This window comes from Rana temporaria, chromosome 11 (assembly GCF_905171775.1).
Source record: "Rana temporaria chromosome 11, aRanTem1.1, whole genome shotgun sequence".
NCBI classification, from domain to species: domain Eukaryota; kingdom Metazoa; phylum Chordata; class Amphibia; order Anura; family Ranidae; genus Rana; species Rana temporaria.
In genome coordinates this window covers 158,401,639-158,425,309 of record NC_053499.1, presented here as the reverse complement: position 1 = coordinate 158,425,309, position 23,671 = coordinate 158,401,639, and the positions used below count along the sequence as shown (strand labels likewise).

General features: G+C 46.8%; 2 protein-coding genes across 5 annotated transcripts in view; one reads left to right on the top strand and one right to left on the bottom strand.

The window, feature by feature from the left end:
- The window catches only part of PMFBP1 (polyamine modulated factor 1 binding protein 1), a 48,878-nt gene extending 47,678 nt beyond the window's left edge, over positions 1-1,200 (top strand). For 2 of the 3 annotated variants that reach the window (XM_040329545.1, XM_040329546.1), the window contains exon 40: positions 33-1,200. In XM_040329545.1, coding sequence (XP_040185479.1) covers positions 33-105 — 73 coding nt within the window. In that variant the 3' untranslated portion in view covers positions 106-1,200. The remainder of the gene's footprint in view (positions 1-32) is intronic. The other variant, XM_040329547.1, reaches the window with a different exon arrangement.
- Positions 1,201-4,151: 2,951 nt separating this feature from the next.
- Positions 4,152-23,671, bottom strand: part of DHX38 (DEAH-box helicase 38) — a 37,480-nt gene continuing 17,960 nt past the window's right edge. For both annotated transcript variants that reach the window (XM_040329542.1, XM_040329543.1), the window contains 20 exons: positions 23,531-23,607; positions 23,288-23,443; positions 22,607-22,768; positions 20,812-20,919; positions 20,614-20,729; positions 19,674-19,811; positions 16,777-17,149; positions 16,549-16,689; positions 14,533-14,643; positions 14,333-14,449; positions 12,286-12,393; positions 12,070-12,182; positions 9,724-9,932; positions 9,482-9,636; positions 8,596-8,751; positions 7,829-7,963; positions 7,617-7,742; positions 5,809-5,904; positions 5,453-5,574; positions 4,152-4,463 (listed from right to left, as the gene is read on the bottom strand). In XM_040329542.1, the coding sequence (XP_040185476.1) occupies positions 4,379-4,463; positions 5,453-5,574; positions 5,809-5,904; positions 7,617-7,742; positions 7,829-7,963; positions 8,596-8,751; positions 9,482-9,636; positions 9,724-9,932; positions 12,070-12,182; positions 12,286-12,393; positions 14,333-14,449; positions 14,533-14,643; positions 16,549-16,689; positions 16,777-17,149; positions 19,674-19,811; positions 20,614-20,729; positions 20,812-20,919; positions 22,607-22,768; positions 23,288-23,443; positions 23,531-23,607 (2,804 nt within the window). In that variant the 3' untranslated portion in view covers positions 4,152-4,378. The remainder of the gene's footprint in view (positions 4,464-5,452; positions 5,575-5,808; positions 5,905-7,616; positions 7,743-7,828; positions 7,964-8,595; positions 8,752-9,481; positions 9,637-9,723; positions 9,933-12,069; positions 12,183-12,285; positions 12,394-14,332; positions 14,450-14,532; positions 14,644-16,548; positions 16,690-16,776; positions 17,150-19,673; positions 19,812-20,613; positions 20,730-20,811; positions 20,920-22,606; positions 22,769-23,287; positions 23,444-23,530; positions 23,608-23,671) is intronic.

Sequence of the window (23,671 nt, the reverse complement as noted above, 5' to 3'; positions counted from 1 at the left end):
TGGGTGCAAATCACCGACTAATCTCTCCGCAGGTCTCTGCGCTCGGCCAGAAGAATATTCACCAGCGCCGGCAACCTGAGGACAAAACCACGTGGAGGATCATAGTGCCAAGGTCATGCCCATCTACTACCTAGACGCCGGTCACCACAGAGAGCACAATGACACTAAATGTAGAGACGCTGCTTTTACTTTATCACTTTACAGACCATACAAGTGCCAAGACCCCTGGGACCCCACACAGGTGCCAAGACCCCCGGGACCCCACACAGGTGCCAAGACCCCCGTGACCCCAAACAAATCTCAGAACAAAGAAGCTCTATACACCGGGGACTCCTAGAAGTGATGTCAGGCAAGGATCGCCCTCGTCCACATGAAAAGCAGACGCCTCATTTGTCACTTTAGGCAGCAAATACCCTTCCCACTTTGTACAATGCATGGAAGTCATAGATACAAAAGAGAACCTGTCACTAGAAAACTGGCCTGTACCGAACACCGTGCCTATTGTATACAGAGGTGCAGAAAACACGCACAGTGCAAATTAGGGCAATACTACAAAGACATGGAGTCTGGAATAAGGTCAGTTTCTTACGGACGGGTTCCAATCACCCAGGAGGCAGACATTTTATTAGCAAAACCAATATCTGGCCCATTGTAACCAGTTCCTTTTTATGGCTCATACCACAAAGAAGAACTGGTGTCCCTAATTTATCAGCACTGACCCGAGGTCCAAAACCGGACCCGGTCAAAGTCGTATTCCAAGTTCCCACTTTAAATCCAAACCGGTTCACATTAAGAGTCCCTCGGGTAACATTGGTGAAGTGGCACCTACAGGTATCAGTCCGCGAGTCTCTATGGAGCCCATTGGGCTTTAGACCCAGGCTGCATACAGGGCCTTAAAGGATAGGTTCATCTTCAGGAAAATGTTACAAGTTCCACACGTTTTTAGGGCAACCACGTTCTGGTGAGGGAGGGACGCCCCTTTAGAACAGACCAATCAGCATGCTCAGCCATTAGCTGAACGGGCTGATTGGGGGCCGGTCAGCAGACCTCTTCTGATGGACCGGCTGCATGAGCCAAGGTCGGCCGCTTTCTAGTGAACTGACCAATGCCTCCCGACGTTCAGCCTGTGTGTACGGGGCTTAAGACTCACAGTTGACAAGAGAGGCTCTGGTAAGTGTATACTATAGGACATGGATATGCAATTAGCAGATCTCCAGCTGTTGCAGAACTACAAGTCCCATTAGGCATAGCAAGACTCTGACAACCACAAGCATGACACCCAGAGGCATGATGGGAATTGTAGTTTTGCAACAGCTGGAGGTCCGCTAATTGCAAATCCCTGCTATAGAAGGTGGGGCTTCGCACCAGGAAAGCTCACAATTTAATCTCTGTGTGGGGTAAAGGTTGAGGCACCGTTTAGACCCGACCCCCCCCAAGCTTCCATATCTTGCTAGTCGGCCCCCGCTGGCTCTCACAATACCTGAACATTCTGATTGGGTGCAGGAATTGTTTAGGTTGAGAGCCAGCGGGGCCGACTAGCAAGATACTGAAGCTTGGCCCAGTGGGAGATTCTTTCATCCACAGTTCAGCGTAGATGAAGAAATCTGTTCCACTTTTTCCATCTAACCATAGAAAATCTGCAGATAATCTATGGTTAGATGGAAAAAGTAGAACAGATTTCAGTTGCTGAGCAGTCATCCTGAGCCCGGCTTTACCACCCAATGAGGAAGTGACCTGGAACCAGTTTACAGTCAGAACTTCTCTTTGGTGGTTACAGGGCTGTGACTTCCTATACAATTGAATGCCGGGGGGGGGGGTTTCCACCACTGGAATCTCAGAAAACAGAAAATGAAATCAGTCTGACTGCAATCTGATAAACACTGATGACTTTTGGGTGAAGTCAGTCCCAGCCCCCCCCCCCCAATAGCCGTATAATAGTTTCCTGTTTGTTCTGTATGGACATCCAATGCTGTGAATTGACCTTTCCAATGCTGCAGACACAATCAATCATTGCACTGTGTTTTTTTTATATATTTATAAATCCATTGTAAATCATTTTAATATATTTTATATTATTTTGTAATAAATTAATATTGGGAACTCCTCAAATCGTTATTGGCTCTGTTCATTCTGCCACCAGTCTCTGAGCACCAACAAGGTACAGTGAAACCTCGGACTGCGAGTAAAGCGGTTAACAAGCGTTTCGCAATACAAGCACTGTATTTTTCTTTTAAATCCCGACTCGGGTTGCGAGTGTCTTGACAACGAGCAGGATTCAAGCTAATGGGGTGTGCAGTTCCACATTTGGCCAGAGGTGGGGGTGGGCGCTGGAGCTGAGCCGATCGGAAACTCAGAAATACAAAATTTCCGATGTTTTCCCAGGTCCAGCCGAGCTATCCTCTGTCCTTTCCAAGTGTTATGGCTCTCTAGCACCCCCCACCTCTGGCCGTATTGCATGCCATAGAAGTCAATGTGGAACAAATTATTTTAGTTTCCATTGACTTCTATGGGGAAACTCGCCTTGATATGCAAGTGCTTTGGATTACGAGCATTCTCCTGGAACAGATTATCCTCGTAATCCGAGGTTCCACTGTATACAGAAATCGTCCATTTAAAGTATATTTTACCCCCAAAAGCCAAGACGCCTTATATGTTAGCTTACCTTTATATTACTTCAAATACAGCCTGTAAGGTTTTTAAATGAGTTTTTCTTATTAAACTGACCACACCAAGCAAGCATGAAAGCAGATCCATGGTCTGTCTTGGTCAGTTTGGGTCCCTTAGATTACTGTTTCTCAACTCCAGTCCTCAAGGCGCCCCAACGCGTCATGTTATCAGGCTTACCATTATTTTGCACAGGTGATTTGATCAGTTTTACTGCCTTGGTAATTACCACAGCCATTTCATCTGAGGGAAATCCTGAAAACATGACCTGTTGGGGCGCCTCGAGGACTGGAGTTGAGAAACACTGCCTTAGGTCTTGTGTCTCCTAGCAGCAATCTAAGGCAGTGTTTCTCAACTCCAGTCCTCGAGGCACCCCAACAAGTCATGTTTTCAGGATTTCCCTCAGATGAAATGGCTGTGGTAATTACCAAGGCAGTAAAACTGATCAAATCACCTGTGCAAAATAATGGTAAGCCTGAAAACATGACCTGTTGGGGCACCTCGAGGACTGGAGTTGAGAAACACTGCATTAGATTGCTGCTAGGAGACACAGGACCTACGAGTAGCATAAGGGGCTTGTTCATATTAGTACAGCGATTTGTGTTCTTCTGGTTCAGAAAAAAGCCAGTCACATAGAGCAGTGGTCATCAACCCTGTCCTGCAGGGCCCACTAACAGGCCAGGTTTTATGTATTACCTTGGGGAGATGCAGACTAGAATACTGCAATCACTGAGGAGCAAATTATATCAGCTGTGATGTATTTCAGTTATCTTGCAAACCTGGCCTGCTAGTGGCCCCTGCAGGACAGGGTTGATGACCACAGACATAGAGAACAATGGTTTGTCATTGTGTCCCATTCAAACTGCAATGCAGCCCGCAGGTGAAGGGAGCTGCGGCAAGATGCAGACTTGCTGCATTGTAATCGCACCGCACTGGATGGTACTGCATAGCTGTGTGCAAAGTGTCACTTTGTACAAATAAAGTTGTAAAAAAAAAAAAAATAATGAATGAAAACATACTTTCAAATTGGATGCGCTGTACGCTCCACATCCAATTGGCATGTGTGAACCCAGCATTAAGCTTTGACAATAAAACCTGGAAGCCGATTGGTTACCATGTAGAGCTGCACCAGATTTTGTAAATTAACCTCCAAGCATAAATTGGCAAAAGGGAGTTCTAGATCCAAAAGTCCCAGCGGTGTCCATTTCTCCTGCAGGCAGCAATATAACAATGTTTGCTTAGAACAATCGGCTGCCCCCCCCCATGGATGATCGGGGGGGGGGGCAATGAAACCTAATGCAGTCACTCCATCCAAAGACTGCAAAAGCTGAAATAGATTACATTTGTGTTTTTGGGGTTTAGATACAATTTAATTCTCTGAACACAAACCTGTACTTATCACAAGAGAGTCTCCGTCCCCCCTCCCCCCCATTACATATAAAACATCGGAGAAAAGCGCCGTTTGGAATAATCACTCGAAGGCCGGATAATCTTTACAGCAATGTTATGTAAAAAATAACGGCTCCACTTTGACACAATCAGAACAAAAGATATGTTATTGCTTAAAAATAACATTCCACTTTACAATAAAACTGTATGAAAACACTCCGTCCGTCACAAAGCTACCAAGTCCCAGATTTCATGAGTAGAGGGCCCCCTCCAGGAAATGATTTGTGTGGGGGTGGAAGGAGAAGGACGGGGTACAAGGACGTCCTCACAGGCCAAACCGTGCGGGGGTGCGGCGAGGGGTCCCCGGATCCATCTGCTCTTTCCTCCCCGGTGTGTAGATCTTCACAGACCTGCAGAGGGAAGAAACACGAGTCACATGAGATTGAAAACAACAAGTGGTGCTGAGAAAGCAGGAGGTCCAAGGCACCGGATGTGCTGCCCCCCTTCACGCCACAATAGTGTTACCTGCCCCCCCCTTCACCCCACAATAGTGTCCTCTTTCCTCCCCACAATAGTGTCCTCTGCCCCCTCCCCCACAATATAGTGTCCTCTGTCCCCCTTTTACATCACCAACCCCTTTCCCCCCAGAGTAGTGTCCTCTGCCCCCCTCCTCCACAATAGTGTCCTCTGCCCCCCTTCACATCACCAACCCCCCCCCCCCCCCCTCCGTAGTGTCCTCTCCTCTCCCTTTCCCCCCACATTACCAACCCCTTTTCCCCACAGCCCTGTCCAGGCTGCACATCTAGCAATGCTACAGTTCGCTAGTGTCAGGCAACACTTTCAGTGATTCTGTTGCTCTCTACAGCAGAGGTCTCCAAACTTTCCAAAGAAAAGGCCAGTATAAGGTTCTTCAAGGTTTGGGGGGGCAGACTGAGCAGAAAATGCCCCGTTAGTGACAGTAAACAATGCCCCATGTTAATTGTAGGAATAGTGCCCCAGGCAAATGGTTGCATCCCACCCCTGGGCTGTGGTTTGGAGATCACCGATAGGCAATTTGCACCCTCAGAAACACTGTTGGTCTCTAGAGCTTGGACAGGCAGCACTCGTGGGGATGCCGCCATTCTTTAGGGTATAGACAGTCTACATTCCCAATGCCCTCCTTCTTGCCCGAGTTTTGTAAAGCGCCCCTGTACTGCAGAAGTAAGCACACGGGTGTAGAGGGAGGACAGGAAGGGCACACACTGTAGTATGAAGAGGTCCTGTACTCGGTCAATGTGCCTCCATACCAGTTATCACTTACAACAGCAGCACTAGAAGACAAGCCTGTCAATCCCTTTGGGATCCGCCATATGCACCACAGTAACGATCGCAGCCCTATTCATATATAATGAGGACTTACCTGGTACTGCCGAGTGTGCTTTTCTTGTCCTGCTCCTCTCTCCTCGTTCGAAGTTGTTCTTCCGCCATTATCATTTCTTCCTCCATGGCCGACACCTCTTCCTTGGCCCTGCGTTTGTTCTCCTGAATACCACAAGGAGGAGAATTGTTAGACGCCAGTATGGTCAGTGCCGATAACTGGGAGCATTTCCCAGGTGGTCAGCAATGGCGGCCTCCATATTTCTATAGGAGGTATTTTCTTCTGAGAGAACATCCAAGCAAAGGCCAGAAGATCAAGCCTCATCTCAATAGTTCTGTCCCCCCAAACAAAAAGGGGGAACAGACAACGGGGTCATTCCTAGAATACCGCTCACTTACCTGTCTGGACTTCCCAGCATGCTTTATACTGTAGAACATGGGACCGAGCTCCGCCAGCCACTCTCCATCCACCGACGTGACGCATTGCATGTATTCCTAGGACAGAAAATAACACAATGACCACCAAAATCTCATGGAAACATTTATCAATGCATATTAGACTATTCTAGTCACTAATCAATTCCGAACACAATTTACAGCAATCTGTTTGGTTGAAACCTTTGTATTCAGCCAAACAACCAATTTTTTTTTTTAAACACTTTGATAAATCAGGTCCAACTCTCATTTCCGGTGCCGATCTTATAGCCGACCTCCCAGGACATGGAGAACACTGAACTCTCACTGCCTATGCAAAAAGGAACAACCTACCTTGGAGAACACAAGAGTTAAAAATGGTGGTGCAGCCACTGATCCATGAACCAGTCTTATGCAGATACTTGGAGTGGGGGGGGCCACCCTCATGGGCAACGCCAGATGAAGAGGGGGGGGGGGGGCACCCTCATGGGAAATGCCAGATGAAGAGGGGGGGCACCCTCATGGGCAACGCCAGATGAAGAGGGGGGGGGGGGCCACCCTCATGGGCAACGCCAGATGAAGAGGGGGGGGGCACCCTCATGGGCAACGCTAGATGAAGAGGGGGGGCACCCTCATGGGCAACGCTAGATGAAGAGGGGGGGCACCCTCATGGGCAACGCCAGATGAAGAGGGGGGGCACCCTCATGGGCAACGCCAGATGAAGAGGGGGGGCACCCTCATGGGCAACGCCAGATGAAGAGGGGGGGGCCACCCTCATGGGCAACGCCAGGTGAAGAGGGGGGCCACTCTGATAGGGATAAGTGATAATACATAAAGGGGCACACCAGATGAAGAGGGGGCATGCCGATTGTGACCCCAATGGGAACCTGATGTAAGGAGGGACTCTTATAAGGACATGCGATACCAGGGGACACAGGTTCTGTTTAACCACTCAGTACATACTAGTTTCCCAGGTCATGACACCATGTGATAGACTGTCAGTTACTCACACACAGTTGCTTGACATTTCCCCCCCTTGACTTTTTTTACAGCACCCCCAGACCAGAGATAGGGTAGATCCTGTCACTGCAGCTGCCTCTGCAAAGGGGGTATAGTGCACCTTCCAGAATACTAAGCTAAAACTGAACACTCACTGCCTTTGAAGAGGGGAATAGCCCACCATCTAGGTTACGGGGGGGGGGGGGGGGACATGCCCTTTTGCCATTGTCCATCCTCCTAGAGCAGGGGTCTCCAAACTTTTTAAACAAAAGGGTCAGTTTACTGTCCTTCAGGCTTTAGGGGGGGCCAGGTTGTGGCCAGTGTGAGCAGAAAATGTCCCGGCATCAGTGGGAGTAAACACTGCCCCATCATTTGTTTTAACAGGAGGAATGGTGCTCCATCATTGGTCTTAGCAGGAGGAATAGTGGGAGGAACGGAGCCTCATTAACATCTGTTGGAGGAACAATGTCCCAAGGGCCAGATAGAAGCAAGCAAAGGGCCACATCTGGCCCCCAGGCTGCAGTTGTATACCACTGTCCTAGAGGAAGGGCTTATACCGCGCCGGCCTGCTGCGACCCCCCCCCCAATGAACATATGGAGAAAATACAACCGAATATCACCATGGTAATAAGAGATTACCAATTCAGTTTCTTTACATCAGACATTCTAATACAGAGGCAGAAAACTGACCAATATAAAATTCTGCCATTCAGGGGTCTCTAGATAGCATCATATTAAAAATATACAATTACAGATCACATTCCTGTTCACTGCAGACAGGGAACTCTCCTTACCTTGGTCGTCATCACCAACTCGTGGTAAACAATATAGTCCGGTGTGAATCCCATACCAAACAGGGAGCTGGTTGGGTGAAGGTGACAGGGCATCCCCGTCCGTACATTTACATATTCACCGATTCCCTGCAGGAACAGAAAATAGAAGTCACTTTGGATCCACATTCATCCCACCAATATATATCACACCCCCATCAGACACCTTCACTTACCTTTAGCCTGGCAGCCTGATGGAAATAAGCCGCACAGATACATTTCCGGACCACATCCCAGTCCGATCCACAGGATGAGAGAGACATGCGCTGAGACACCATGATGTCCTTTAGTTGGGCCCGAACTTCCCGTACCTGGTTTCACAAATGACAATTTTATTCAGTGACAAAATTATGAAGAACCACCATTCACATCAGGCCATGGAGCAGAGTATCTCATAATCCAAGGCCAGAAAGATGCACACTCTGGGCTTGGAAAATCAGAAGCCAGGTGACCAAATCCAAACGATTGGAGAGGAACCAGAAGCACAGTATAGTGTAGAGCTCAACCTGTGGCCCTCCAGCTGTTGTGGAACTGCAAGTCCCATAGGCATTGCAAGCTGCTGACAGTTACAAGCATGACTCCCAAAGGCAGAGGCATGATGGGAGTTGTGGTTCCGCAACAGCTGGAGGGCCACAGGTTGAGCACCCATGTAGATGGCTCAGTCCATCTAGGTGCCAAACTAGGACCATTCTCTTTCTTGCTGTAGAACAGGGGTCTTCAAACTACGGCCCTCCATTTGTTCAGGAACTACAATTCCCGTCATGCCTAGTCAGGTCTGTGAATGTCAGTGTGTTACAATGTCTCATGGGATGTGTAGTTCCACAACAGCTGAAGGGCCGTAGTTTAAGGATCCCTGCTGTAGAGTGTCCCTGTGGGGGGAGGGGGGGGGTAGAGATTCCAGTGCTGTAAGACAATGTCCCTGCAATAAATGACCTGTACTCACCTTCCTCATGGCCTTCGCATGAATAAAATGCTGGTTGCACCAGCCACGAGAGTAGTTATTGTTCTTCCATTGGAGGAATACGTTCAGATAGGTCAAGTGGTCACTCTCAGGGACAGCAAATTTCTCTCTGACTTGGTCGCTTTCTTCCTCACGTCCCTGAAAAAGAAAAAGGACACATATCCAATGTAAATTCTACATCTGACCAAGTACAAAGAAAAGCGCCTGTATGACAGGAGCACCAAATCCATTTACTAGGCGAGACCCAAGACTCACAGGTGTTCTGTACATACCTGTGCCAGCAGTCCCTTAGCGGTCAACTGGGATGCAGTCCCTTAGCGGTCAACTGGGATGCATCGGCTGTACGGACACAACTGCTGCTTCCAATGTGACATACATGCGGGTCCACGGCCCTGAATGCATCCTGGGTGTGTTCGGGTTCATGCACCGCACATCCGATGTCACATTGGGAGCAGTGGCTGTGTACATGAAGCTGCTGCATCCCAAGAGACAGCAATGAAAGAGCCTGCATGCAACTGTGCACACCATGCCGGTAAAACACGGCCCTGCACGTGACAAGGATTGAAATGCCCTGTGTGAACGAGGTCCAAGTGTAGCCAGGTGCTGACAGAAGAAGGTGCCGAGTCATGCTCTGAATGTCGATGGACAGCCCTGGCCCTGTATTGCAATACTGGACACCTGATAAGGGGGGGGGGGGGTGAAAGAGCCAGTAGTGCAAGCAGGAGACCCATGAGAGGAGGATGGGGGCTGCTCTGTGCAAAACCATTGCTTAGGAGCAGGGAAGTAGAACATGTTTGTTATTTAAAAATAAAATAAAAATTATGGGTTTACAAATCACTTTAAAAACATATCATGCATCACATAATACCTTTGGTCGGTAAAATATGGCTGGCACAGACAACATGGACACCACAATAAGGATTTCAGCACTGCAGCGCATATCACACGATACGATCAACATCTTGGATAGAGCTGGATCCAGCGGGAACTCGACCATGAGACGTCCAGTGGAAGTGAGCGAGCCTAGGAGTAGAATACAAACGAAGATGAATACTCAGAAATTAGGGGGGGTTGCTCGTAGGTTGAAGAGGGTGTGGGGAGTCCTATTACCAGTGTTATCCAGGGCCCCCAGAATCCACAGCTGGTACATGGAGTTGAGCATGTTGTCCTCTGGCGGTGGGTCCATAAAGTGGAAGAGGAGAAGATCTTGTACTCCCAGGGACTTCAGCAGCAGGACCACATTGGACAGGTTGGTTCGCTGGATCTCGGGCACTGTAGTGCACAGCAACTCATTCTTGTAGGCGCTCTGCGTGTACAGCCTGCCAGAGAGGGAGAGAGAGAGAGGGGGGGGGGTTCAGTAGCTGGATCCAAAAGGTCTGGGCTGTGTCTGTAGAGTGGCACCAAGATCGTCTCCCGCCAGAATCTATGGACCAACCCAAAGGGGACAACTCATAACAAAGCAACTGCTGCCTTTTGTATAATAAGGAGTGGAAATTTCCAGGGGTCTGAGGTCACAAAGCCTCATAGTTACTACCTGACCTCTCACACCATCAAGAGAAAAAAATGTTTTATATATTTCAGGCTTCAGGTGACCTCTGATCCTCCAGATTCCCTCAAAAGTAGCAATCCTTTAATTTATATCATCACAAGCACCTTTAAGCCCAGGTTCACACTGGTACGATTTGAGATGTCAAATCGCATCTCAAACCGCCGGCAATTGTCGAAAATGGCACCGTCCTAATCTGTGTGACGCTGCACCGATTTCAAAAAGTAGTTCCTGCACTACTTTTTGCGATTTCGTGCCGCGAATTACATTGACATCTATGCAGAAACCTGCACAGATGTCTCTGAAATCGGCCAAAATCGGGACTGCCAGCGGGAGTGAAATCGTGCGAGTTCAGCTGAACTCCCGCAGCCCAGTGTGAACCTGGGCTAAAGCTCAGTTCCAAGAATTTAGCTACTTTGTAAAAACTACAAGCATACTGTGAATTAAGTCCAATGAGGGGTCTGCCGCAACCTCATTAGACTTTATTCACATCTGACCGGTTTATTGTGCTCCAGGAAAAGAACTTCCAGAGCCGATGCTGCGCACTGTGGTCTTTGTTTCTGAGTCGCTGGAACTGCAAGGCCCGCCCCCCTCCTCCTGCCCATTCACAGAAGCCTTTGTGATATGTAAACTCATTCACAAAATACAAAGGCTTCTGTGAATGGGCAGCAAAGCAGAAGTGTAGTCAAAGCTGATGTGTGCTTCTCTCCTATCAAAGCCTGGCGTGTTTCCTCCAGGAGTGCAACAAACCTGTCACAAATAAGTAATAGAGAAAAGTCCCAGAGGCGACATGCACCCAACTGGACTTAACTCAGTATGTCTGTACTTTTTGCAAAGTTGTAGGATTCTTGGAATTCAACTTTAAGAGAAAACTCAATTACCATTTAAAGAACATTCTTCTGCACTCCTAGGTATCTGCATGATGCTTTGGTTTATTTGCAGGGTGATCAGGCAACTTCAATGCCCTCAGAGCTCCGTCATGTAAGTTCTGACCAAAGTTAGCTCTGGTTCACCTTCTCCAACTGTCTATAAGCCAGTGAAGCTGCCCATTAGCTGTCTAATACAGGTATTTGCTCCCACATCAGGCGATAGAGCGACACAGAATCTGTGGCGAGCTATGCCATGTCCGGCCCCTTCAAAGCCCCCCCCCACTGTCTTCTGGGGGAGACACACATGTCCCAGAAGACAGCAGGGACCAGTCAGGACATGCAGCGCAAAATACGAATGCGCATTAGGGAACCTGGCTGTGAACCCGCAAGGCTTCACTTCCCGATTCGCCTTCCGAAGATGCCGGTGCCTCCACCCGAAAGCCGAGGGACAGGTCGGCTTCGGGTAAGGACACAGCGGGCGCCCTGGACAGGTAAGTGTCCTTATTTTAAAAGTCAGCAGCTGCAGTTTTTGTAGCTCCCAATTCTCCCCACAGGCAGAACTCCGCTTTAATGCATTCTATGCATTAAGGTAAAAAAATAGGATTTTTGTACTCACCGTAAAATCCATTTCTCTGAGTTCATAGACGGACACAGCCTTCATTGACCTTAGGGTTATGCTTCTTCCTACCAGGAGATTTCCTGGTAGGAAGAACATAACCCTAAGGTCAAATGATGCTGTGTCCGTCTATGAACGAAAGAGAAAAAGGGATTTTTGTACTCACCGTAAAATCCATTTCTCTGAGTTCATAGACGGACACAGCATCCTTTGACCTTAGGGTTATGTTCTTCCTACCAGGAAATCTCCTGGTAGGAAGAAGCATAACCCTAAGGTCAATGAAGGCTGTGTCCGTCTATGAACGAAAGAGAAAACCTTCTTTGCTGCAGTGCCCCGCTCTGATATCAATTAATCAGTTTGATACACGAAGCCCAGACTGAAATACTAAGACACAACCCCCCGACCCTTTACCATCATCTACTTACCTGAAGCACTGCCCTGGACCCGTTCTGCCAGCTCTACCCGAGCGCTGGTTTGCATTGGCCTGGCTGATAGGATAAATTTGTAAAGCATCCATGCCAATGCGTGGGTTAAATACCTGGGTAAGAGATAGAAGAGAGTTTAAGTAATAAAATTGGTCTACTGAAATATATATATATATATATATATATATAAGTATTAAACAGAGGCAAAACTTTTACCTTTAACTTGCAGTATCCAGAATCTATAACAAACATTATACCATCCACAGTCAGGGAAGTTTCTGCAATGTTAGTGGCCACAATGCATTTCCTAACGCCATCCGGAGCCTGCAAAGAAAAGGGACAAGCTTGGATTACAGCAATAAAGAGCCTGCACAGAGTCCTGCATAGTCATCCTTACACATCTAGTGCTGTGAGATTGGAGGGGTGGACCCAAAACCCAACCAGAAAACAGAAAATAGTGGAGGAATTGAAGTGGTTCTAGTTCTCTGCTCACGGAAGACAGAGAACCGAGCGGTCAGCGGTCTTGGAGGCGGCGGGGAACAGATCCCATCAAGTTTTTTTTTTTTACCTTAATGTATCCTCTAAAGCAAAGGTGTCAAACTCAATTTCATTGTGGGCCGCATCAGCCATTATGATTGCCCTCAAAAGGGCCGGTTGTATCTGTAAGATTAGATGTCCAGCGCATCTCCTCCCCTTACATTAGATGTCAAGAGCCCCCCCACCATCAGAAGTTGTGTCCCCTTTTTATCACAGTGCACCCCCCTTACTTTATGGTGCTGCTGGGAAGATGATGGATGCATTGCTTGAAAGCAGAAAGTAAGGGTCTGGAGAAGGAGCAGAGGAGGGCTGGAGCTCTCCGTCAGCCGCAGGAGAGGTCAGAGGGCCACATAAAATGGACTGGAGGGTCAGATTCGGCCCGCGGGCCTTGTGTTTGACACCTGTGCTCTAAAGTGTCCAAAAATTAAAGTGTTAGCTCAACTTTACAGGAAATCAGTAAGATAACCTAACACAAGGCCCCCCTCCCTACCTACCCCTCTAGTCCTGCTATACTTGCCTCCTGCAAGTGGATCCACTGGTCCAGGAATTTGAATTCCTACTGCGCAACCAGTATGGACAAGACCGATTCCAATTGGTCAGCAGCACTGACCAATCAAAATCCATATACCCTGTCCTGTCAGCGCTGCATGGAGAGGAGAAAGCCACTGGGATTTCAAACTGGTGGAGTAGCTTGCTGGTCCCTGACAGCACATGATGGGGGGGGGGGGGGGGGGGGTGTTAGGTTACCTTACAGATTTTCTGTAAAAGGTGAATACTTTAAAATAAAAAAATTAAATAAATTGACTTTAGATAAACAACCCCACCATCAACACTTACCCGAGTCTTCTCTCAATCCAGTGCTATTGCCATCAACGCCAGCTCTGCTCTCCTCTTCTGTATTCACTGGAGGCACCATTGGCTCCCAAATTGCCGTCAGTGAAATCCAGTGAGGAAGAGCGGGGGGGTGGGGCAGGGCCAAGCCACGCTGTGCGTCTATGGATGAAGACTGGCTTGGGAGCGAGCCCCACACATCTGCCCCCATGGCACACAGCTTACTATGAGGACACACTCAGAAAAAGGAGGAGCGGGAAGCACTGGCGGGGGACCCCAGAAAAAGAGGTAAGGGCCGCTATGTGCAATTTCCTTGCACAGAGCAGGCGAGTAGAACATTTTTTTTCCCCATAAAAAGGAAAGAAAATCTAATTACCTCGTACACAGCACTTGCATGCAATTAGACATTTTACAGAGTACTTAAATGTAATGGCATCTGTTCCCCGCCGCCTCCAAGACCGCTCGGTTCTCAGTCTTCCGTGAGCAGAGAACTAGTGACAGTTACTTCCCCTCCAGCGCTCACTGGAGCATTGGAATCTGGAAGGGCCGGGAGCAACCGGCTCGGGCTCTTGTTCCTGCAGAACCTGGGCCCTCTCTGTGACATCAGTACTAAGTGCACTCCTGTGACCCACAGGACAAGTAGGGTAAAAAGCGCTTTGGCCATACCTTTGTTCTTTAACCATACCTTTGGTCCACATTCTTTTGGCCACACAGAGTGGAACCATCACTAGTCTTCATGCCATCAGATCTTACAGTCTAATGATCCAACCACAAACAGACCAGCCCATTGTCAGAGAAGACCCTTGGTTTGGGTATTTTACTGGCAGCGTTGGGGAATCTAATAGAAAACACCCATCTATTGTGAATTATTCAGCAGGTACCAGCGCTGACCTACCTTCTGGAAGATTTTGGCTTGGAGATCAGAGGGAAGCTGGGAGTAGATTGGCAGCACAGCCAGAAGAGGGGCGCTCTCCAGCTCTTCCAGTCGCTCAATAATCTGATCCGAGGTCACCTAGAAGAAGTTACGGAGAATATATTAGTTTCATATTATTGTGGAACGAGTTTTCCCGTCACTGAGCAATGGACAAGGCTTACCTCAATGTCCTCCTGACCAGGCATGAAGATCAATATGTCTCCCGGAGATCCAGAAAGATGGATCTGCAGTGCTTGTTTTACAGCAGCCTCCACATAATCCTCCTGTGGTGTCTGTAGAGTGTCAGCGAAGGAAAAAAGTGTGAAGGGAAAAAATTAGTTACCAGCCACCAAGAAACACATTACAGTGGAATCTCAGATTACAAGCAAAATCCGTTCCAGGGGGAATGCTCGTAATCCAAAGTACTCGCATATCAAAGCGAGTTTCCCTATTGAAATCAATGGAAACGAAAGTAATTTGTTCCGCATTAACTTCAATGGCATGCAATACCGCATGCGGCCAGAGGTGGGGGTGCCGGAGAGCCTCGGAAATGGCCAAAAAGTCCAGACGACACCTCGGCTGAGCACGGAAACTTAGTATTTCCGAGTCTTTCCAAGCATTTCCGAATGGCTCAGTCAGGATATTTTTTTTTTTTTTTTAAATACAGTGCTCGTATAGCGAAACGCTTGTTAACCGCGTTACTCGCAATCCGAGGTTCCACTGTACTTGAAATCAGACATAAAACCTCCTATTTCTGTTCCCGATGGCCATAAAAAGCAGCAGGACCCCTAAAAAAGCTTGCTCTAGGATCCTGCGTTCTCTCCTCGCGCTACCAAAATATACATTTCTGTAGGAGGCCTGATGTAAAATAGAGGCGTTGCCCAACAATCAGGTTTTTTTTTTTTCTTCTTCTTCCACAATAGCAATCATCTCCTGCACATACAGCGCTTTTAAAAAGTATTCATACCCCTTGAAATTTTCCACATCTTGTCATGTTACAACCAAAAACATTTGTATGGCGCCCCCCGAAGTCAAAACTTTGTAGAACCGCCTTTCCCTGCGATTACAGCTGCAAGTCTTTTTTGGGACGTCTCTACCAGCTTTGCACATCTAGAGAGGGACATTTTCCAGTCTTCTTTGTAAAATATCTTAAGCTCTGCTTACGAGTTCTTTCTACCCACTTTTAAAAAGTTACAGTAAAACCTTGGATTGCAAGCATAATTCGTTTCAGAAACATGCTTGTAATCCAAAGCACTTGTATATCAAAGCATTTTTTTTTTTTACAGGGTATAAAAAGAGAAGAGAGGCGCCTCTAAGTATAGCAATAAGTTGCTAAATGTTATACCTTCATTAAATGTAACCATATTGCTACACTTAGAGGCAACTCTTCTCTTTTATACTCAGTTGTGACATAACGCTACTCTTATATTAAGACATCACTTGTATATCAAGGCAAAATTTATTAACCACTTGAGACCCGCACTGTAGACGAAAGACATCCACAGCGCGGCTCTCAACTGCCAGGTGGATGTCCCTGGACGTCCTTTTATTTGCATTCCACGGGCACGCAGCGGGGGAAAAACTTGTGCCCGGCGCATCGGTGAGATGCTGATGCGCGTGCCTTTTTAACCAAAAATATGTAGAAGAATACGTATCGGCCTAAACTGAGGGGAAAAAAAAACAGTTATAATAATATCCCTTTTTTTTTAAGAAAAAGTACAAAAATGGGGGATTTTTTTTCAAAATTTTCTGTCTTTTTTGTTTATAGCGCAAAAAAAAAAAAAAAAAAAAAAAAAACGCAGAGGTGATCAAATACCACCAAAATAAATCTCTATTTGTGGGGAAAAAAAATTATAAAAATATAATTTGGGTACAGTGTTGTATGACCGCGCAATTGTCATTCAAAATGCGTCAGCGCAATAGGCTGAAAATTGGTCTGGGCAGGAAGGGGGTTTAAGTGCCCAGTAATGAAGTGGCTAAAAAAACATTTAGCTTGTTTTACTGTATTTTACTTTAAAAAAAATTGTGGGATAATGCACTAGGCCGGTGAGCACTCTTGTTTGTGTTTCCCACCCACCCCCCCTTTTCTTTTTCCACAATTTGCTGGGGAAGGGAGATAAAGGAATCAGATTGGCTGGAGCTCACCGGAGCTCTTGTAACATGCACCCAAAACAAAAGCTAGGAACGGAAAAACTCACCTTGCTGAACAGGATGTCCACAGGAAACGTCCTCCCAGGAATATAGAAAATGGGGACATTACCGAAAAAATTGGCAAATTTATCAGCGTCCATTGTGGCTGAGGTAACGATCAATTTCAGATCCGACCGCCGGGTGACAACCTGAAGACAGAAATTATTATGATCACTTGGTTTAAAAAGGTTGATGTGTAACACAAATAAATGCCGATCGCTCCCCTGTGATCTTACCTCCCTCAGAAGGCCAAACAGTACGTCTGTGTTAAGCGAGCGCTCGTGGGCCTCGTCCATGATAACGGCGCTGTAGTGGTCCAGGTCAGCTTCACGCAGAGATTCTCTCAGCAAGATACCATCAGTCATGTATTTAATGAGGGTCTTCTCCGATGTACAATCCTCAAACCGAATAGCATAGCCGACGTCTTCCCCCAGACTCACGTTCATCTCTTCGCTTACTCGCTTTGCCACAGACATGGCGGCCACTCTACGGGGCTGCGTGCAAGCGATCATGCCATAATCTGTGTAGCCGTCCTCATGCAAGTATTGGGTCAGCTGTGTTGTCTTGCCACTGCCCGTTTCTCCAACTACAATGACTATACTGTTATCTCTAAAGAAGATACAAAATAACTTGTTACTAAAAAAAGAATATATGGCAATTGTTCAGTATTTCATATTTAAAAATGTATGGATTGTTGACATTTTCCCTTTTCAATTCAGCAGGTGAAGATCTATGCTCCTTGTTATCTTAGGTTATAAAATGCCTGCCATTGTTCACAGAGCTCAATAGCTCAAGCTGAAAGTTACACACAAAAGTTAATGAGTCAGGAGAAGGGACTCCTTTGAGGTTGCAAATCAGGCAGCAGTGCCCGAGAGGCGGCTACTACTGCTGTGCTCACCCTTTAGGAAAATTATAGTGCTCTCGGAATTCGGTCTCATTCACCTAAACATATTTAAAGTGATTGTAAACTTTTTTTATTATTATTAAACAATCAATCATCATACAGCAGTTCGTTTTGCACAGAGTGGCCCCGGTCATCGTCTTCTGGGGTCCTCCGGTATCGGTTGCGGCTCCACCTCACATCGGTAAGCCCCCTGGGGGTTACCCTGCAGGCGCAATCAAGAGTCTAGCATTTGCCTGTAAAGACAGAATGCCGGACTCGGCCCTGCATCATTGGATTTGATTGACAGCAGCGGGAGCCAATGGGTGTGTGTATATATATATATATATATATATATATATATATATATATATATATATATATATACATACATATATACACATATACACACACACACAGGGAGTGCAGAATTATTAGGCAAGTTGTATTTTTGAGGATTAATTTTATTATTGAACAACAACCATGTTCTCAATGAACCCAAAAAACTCATTAATATCAAAGCTGAATATTTTTGGAAGTAGTTTTTAGTTTGTTTTTAGTTTTAGCTATTTTAGGGGGATATCTGTGTGTGCAGGTGACTATTACTGTGCATAATTATTAGGCAACTTAACAAAAAAAAATATATACCCATTTCAATTATTTATTTTTACCAGTGAAACCAATATAACATCTCAACATTCACAAATATACATTTCTGACATTCAAAAACAAAACAAAAACAAATCAGTGACCAATATAGCCACCTTTCTTTGCAAGGACACTCAAAAGCCTGCCATCCATGGATTCTGTCAGTGTTTTGATCTGTTCACCATCAACATTGCGTGCAGCAGCAACCGCAGCCTCCCAGACACTGTTCAGAGAGGTGTACTGTTTTCCCTCCTTGTAAATCTCACATTTGATGATGGACCACAGGTTCTCAATGGGGTTCAGATCAGGTGAACAAGGAGGCCATGTCATTAGTTTTTCATCTTTTATACCCTTTCTTGCCAGCCACGCTGTGGAGTACTTGGACGCGTGTGATGGAGCATTGTCCTGCATGAAAATCATGTTTTTCTTGAAGGATGCAGACTTCTTCCTGTAACACAGCTTGAAGAAGGTGTCTTCTAGAAACTGGCAGTAGGACTGGGAGTTGAGCTTGACTCCATCCTCAACCCGAAAAGGCCCCACAAGCTCATCTTTGATGATACCAGCCCAAACCAGTACTCCACCTCCACCTTGCTGGCGTCTGAGTCGGACTGGAGCTCTCTGCCCTTTACAAAGCCAGCCACGGGCCCATCCATCTGGCCCATCAAGACTCACTCTCATTTCATCAGTCCATAAAACCTTAGAAAAATCAGTCTTGAGATATTTCTTGGCCCAGTCTTGACGTTTCAGCTTGTGTGTCTTGTTCAGTGGTGGTCGTCTTTCAGCCTTTCTTACCTTGGCCATGTCTCTGAGTATTGCACACCTTGTGCTTTTGGGCACTCCAGTGATGTTGCAGCTCTGAAATATGGCCAAACTGGTGGCAAGTGGCATCTTGGCAGCTGCACGCTTGACTTTTCTCAGTTCATGGGCAGTTATTTTGCGCCTTGGTTTTTCCACACGCTTCTTGCGACCCTGTTGACTATTTTGAATGAAACGCTTGATTGTTCGATGATCACGCTTCAGAAGCTTTGCAATTTTAAGAGTGCTGCATCCCTCTGCAAGATATCTCACTATTTTTGACTTTTCTGAGCCTGTCAAGTCCTTCTTTTGACCCATTTTGCCAAAGGAAAGGAAGTTGACTAATAATTATGCACACCTGATATAGGGTGTTGATGTCATTAGACCACACACCTTCTCATTACAGAGATGCACATCACCTAATATGCTTAATTGGTAGTAGGCTTTCGAGCCTATACAGCTTGGAGTAAGACAACATGCATAAAGAGGATGATGTGGTCAAAATACTTATTTGCCTAATAATTCTGCACTCCCTGTATATATATATATATATATATATATATATATATATATATATATATATATATGGCATTGCAAGGCTAACAGTTACAAGCATGACTCCCACAGGCAGAGGCATGATGGGTGATTGTAGTTTCGCAACAGCTGGAGGGCCGCCAGTTTGACACCCCTGCCCTAGAGTAAAATGGCGATTGTTGCAATATTTTATGTCACACGGTATTTGCACAGCGGTCTTTCTAAACACACTTTTTTGGAAATACAGATTGGTCCAAGTTGCAAACAGATCAGTACCTGATTACGGTCAGCAGTTCCTGCCGAACAGCAAAGATGGGCAGAAACTGCCGCTGCTCCATCAGCGTCTTCTTCTTGGAAAAGTCACTACTCGCCTCATTGCGCTCTTTCATGTGATCTGCAAACTTTTGCTCCGTCCTGGAAGGGAAAGCAACATCAATAACAATGACCCACAGATTCCAATCTCCACAAAATAAAATGATACATGCAAATCAATGTAAAGTGATTGTGAAGCTTTAAACAAAGTGATTTTGTCTAAAAATAACAAACATGTTATAGTTACCTGCTCTGTGTAATGAGCACAGAGCAACCCCGACCTTTTTTCGGGCCCCCCGTTGGCGCTTCCGGCCCCTCCCTCCTGCACGCACCCTAGCCAATGGCGCCCGCTGCGGTCCACAGCCAATGAGAAGGGGATCACAGACAGCCGAGTCTCTTGTGCAACATTGCTGGATCGAGATGGGCTCAGGTAAGTATTAGGGGGGCTGGGCATCCACCGCTGCGCTAGCATCGCGTTATTTCAAAACAGAAGTGACGTAATGCTAGGCGGAGGTCGGCGTCATTTTTGATTAAGGAATGTACTGCGGCAGTCTTGTTTGCATTGTTGCCAGGGGCACGCTTCCTTCACACTGCACATGCGCAAGATCAGCATACACCCAATCCCGGAAGAGAGACCCAGCGGGCTTCACAAGCCCAGAGTCGGGATGGCCGCTCTGTACGGAAGGAGAACTAAGCGAGTAATCAATTGCTGCACATATACAAAAAGGGGGGACACTTGATTGGCAATTGTGAAAGAACGAGCGACAACAATCACGGAGGGGGGTAATTTTATCATAAAATAAATAAAAAGATGCAACTGCCAGAACTCTGCTTTAAGGTTTCTGGTTTACACAGTGTCTGCTCTGTCACCCATGAACACAAAAAAAGAAAAACACAGACATACCTGTAATCTACAGAGCCGTCTTCAGCCATCGGCTTCTCTTTCTCCTCCTCCTGCTTTTTCACTCCCATAATATCTCCCAGTTTGGTCCCAGCCAATTCCCAGTGCTTGTGCTGAGCCTACACAAGAAAACATTGTTACAGAACACATCTCACACCGACATATACAAGTGATACCATAACGAAGGATTTCACCACTTACCTTTTTTCTTTCCTTCTGCTCGCGATGCTTGCGCACCAGCTGGCTGCCTTTGCGTGAGATGATTGCCATGTCAGAAGTTGGATCCCGCACTGGAATAATTGGCTCAGGCTACAATTCAGGAAGAAAAGAAAGGAGTAAAAATGAACTACAGGCAAAATGTTTCTTCAGTTTTAGAGAAGGTCAGCATTGGACTCCATTCACACCTGGGCGCTACGACTCTGCCCGAGATCTCAAAATGCACTACAAATGGCGAAACGCAGGTTCAGGCGCCATTGTTTTCAATGGCGTCGAAAACGTGGTGCAGTCCTGCCCAAAATACGCTCCTGCTCCTTTTTGGGTGACAGGCTTCACGCAATGCCATTTGCCACAATAAACCACGGCAAAATCGCACTGTGTTTTAGGTGCTATTGAAAACAATGGCACCTGAACCTACGTTTTGCCATTCATTGTAGTGCATTTTGAGATTGCAGGCAGAATCACAGCTCTCCCTCCTGATTTGCTGGGACACAACAGCGGGCGTCATTTGCTCCCGCTGCTGTCAAACTCAGTGAGCCAATAAGGAGAGATGGGGGGGCAGGGCCGAGTCACGGCTCTGTGTCTGAATGGACACGCAGAGCAGCGGCTAGGGTGCCCTCATAGCAAGCTGCCTGCTGTGGGGGCACTCTGCAGGGAGGGAGGGGCCAGGAGCGCCGACGAGGCACCCGAGAAGAGGAGGATCGGGGCTGCTTTGTGCAAAACTACTGCACAGAGGAGGCAAGAACAGGTTTGTTTTTTTTGTTTAAGAAGAAGAATTTCATTTTAAGCCACAGTGCACACTAAATGCGGCTTTGAAATTGCGCTACTTCAGCGCGATTTCATGTGCAGCTTGCCAACAGATGTCTGTGCAGGTCACATGAAAATCGCCAAAAGTAATGAAGAAACCTTTTTAAAAAAAAAATAAAAAAATTGGTGCAAGTCAAAGTCGCACCAATTTGAATGGTTCCATAGGCACAAATCAGGTGCGACTTTAAACTGTCAAAACGCATGAAAAGTCACCCCGGTGTGAACCAGGGCTAAGGCCCCTTTCACATTGGACCTGTAGCCGCGGTGGTGGTATAGCGCCGCTAAAAATAGCGGCGCTATACCTCCGGGATTGCCGCAGTAATCGGCCGCTAGCGGTGCGGTATTAACCCCCGCTAGCAGCCGATAAGGGGTTAATACCGCCCGCAATGCGCCTCTATAGAGGCGCATTGCGGGCGGTATTGCCGCGGTCTCCCATTGTTTTCAATGGGAAGGAGCTGTATACACGCCGCTCCTCTCACCGCTCCAAAGATGCTGCTGACAGGAGATTTTTTTGTCTCCCGCCAGCGCATCGCCTCAGTGTGAAAGCCCTCGGCTGCTCAGCCGCATCATTCATTCACAGAGATCTTTGAATGTATAAACTACAACTCCCATCAACCACCATGCCAGACGAACTTGTAATTCTCAAAAGTGTGCTGATCACTACACTCTTTGTCCATTCCACTGACACGCCCCTACAGCTTTGCAACTGAAAACCCATACAGAGGTACCAGTAGCGAGCTGTCTGCAGGAGCCCCACAATGCACCCAATGACGCACTGATCACGGTGGCAATACTTTGCAGGCTGCAGTTAAAAACAAATGCACATTTTCCCCCCAAAAAATATGTGAATTTATCTTTTTTTTTTTTGTTTTGTTTTCATAAAATGGTTACCTTAGCCTTCAATCCTCTCCACTGACTGCTTGGTCATAAACCTACCCCCAACCTGTGATTGGATCGCAACACACATTCATACCTGCTTAGTAAAGACAATTCTGCCATCGAGAAAAGGGGGCACCAAGTTATGGACCAGCAGATGCACTTTGGCGGCATTGTCCTCTTCAAAGTCCTCATCCACTTCCAACCTCTGAACCACCCCACTCGTCAGCATGCGGTTCGTTTCCCACCGCTCGTTGTCCTGCAGAAGATATAAGCATAGGTTACTACATGAAACACTGTATGACCAAGGTCTACAAAAAGCCATCTGAAAACATGGGGGAAAGAGGGAGGAAAGAGGGAGAGGGAGGAAAGAGGGAGAGGGAGGAAAGAGGGAGAGGGAGGAAAGAGGGAGAGGGAGGAAAGAGGGAGAGGGAGGAAAGAGGGAGAGGGAGGAAAGAGGGAGAGGGAGGAAAGAGGGAGAGGGAGGAAAGAGGGAGAGGGAGGAAAGAGGGAGAGGGAGGAAAGAGGGAGAGGGAGGAAAGAGGGAGAGGGAGGAAAGAGGGAGAGGAAAGAAAGAGGGAGAGGAAAGAAAGAGGGAGAGGAAAGAAAGAGGGAGAGGAAAGAAAGAGGAAAAAAAAAGAAAAAAAAAAAAAAAAAAAAAGAGGAAAAAAAAAACGTGACAGTATTAGGTGAAGGCATTGTCACAGAAAATCCAGAAAGGGAGAGAGGGGAGAAAACGCAGAGAGCAGGTCCTTTCTATGTTCGGAGTTACGGTCACCTCATTGATCTGCCGTCTCTGAGCAGAAACCCTCTTGGGCGCCTGTTTTTGAAGCAGCTGTTCCCTCTTGCGTACATAGTCCTCAGAGGTGTTAGTCAGAGCGTTGCGAAATTCATCAAAACCCTCATCCATCATGTACCAATCTCGATCAGCTTGCTAGAAGGGGAGACAAAGGAGATATAAATACTACATATGCAGAAAGACAGAATAAACCAATACACATTATATTATGGGGTTACTCACCCTCTGGTCTTCCTCCCATTGTCTCTGGTCATCATCTGTTGTAAAACGAATCCCATCTTCATCACCGTCCTGTTTTCCTACAAAAGATCATCAGAATGAATTACTACTTTTACCAGATACATTTATTCCACCTCCAGATAT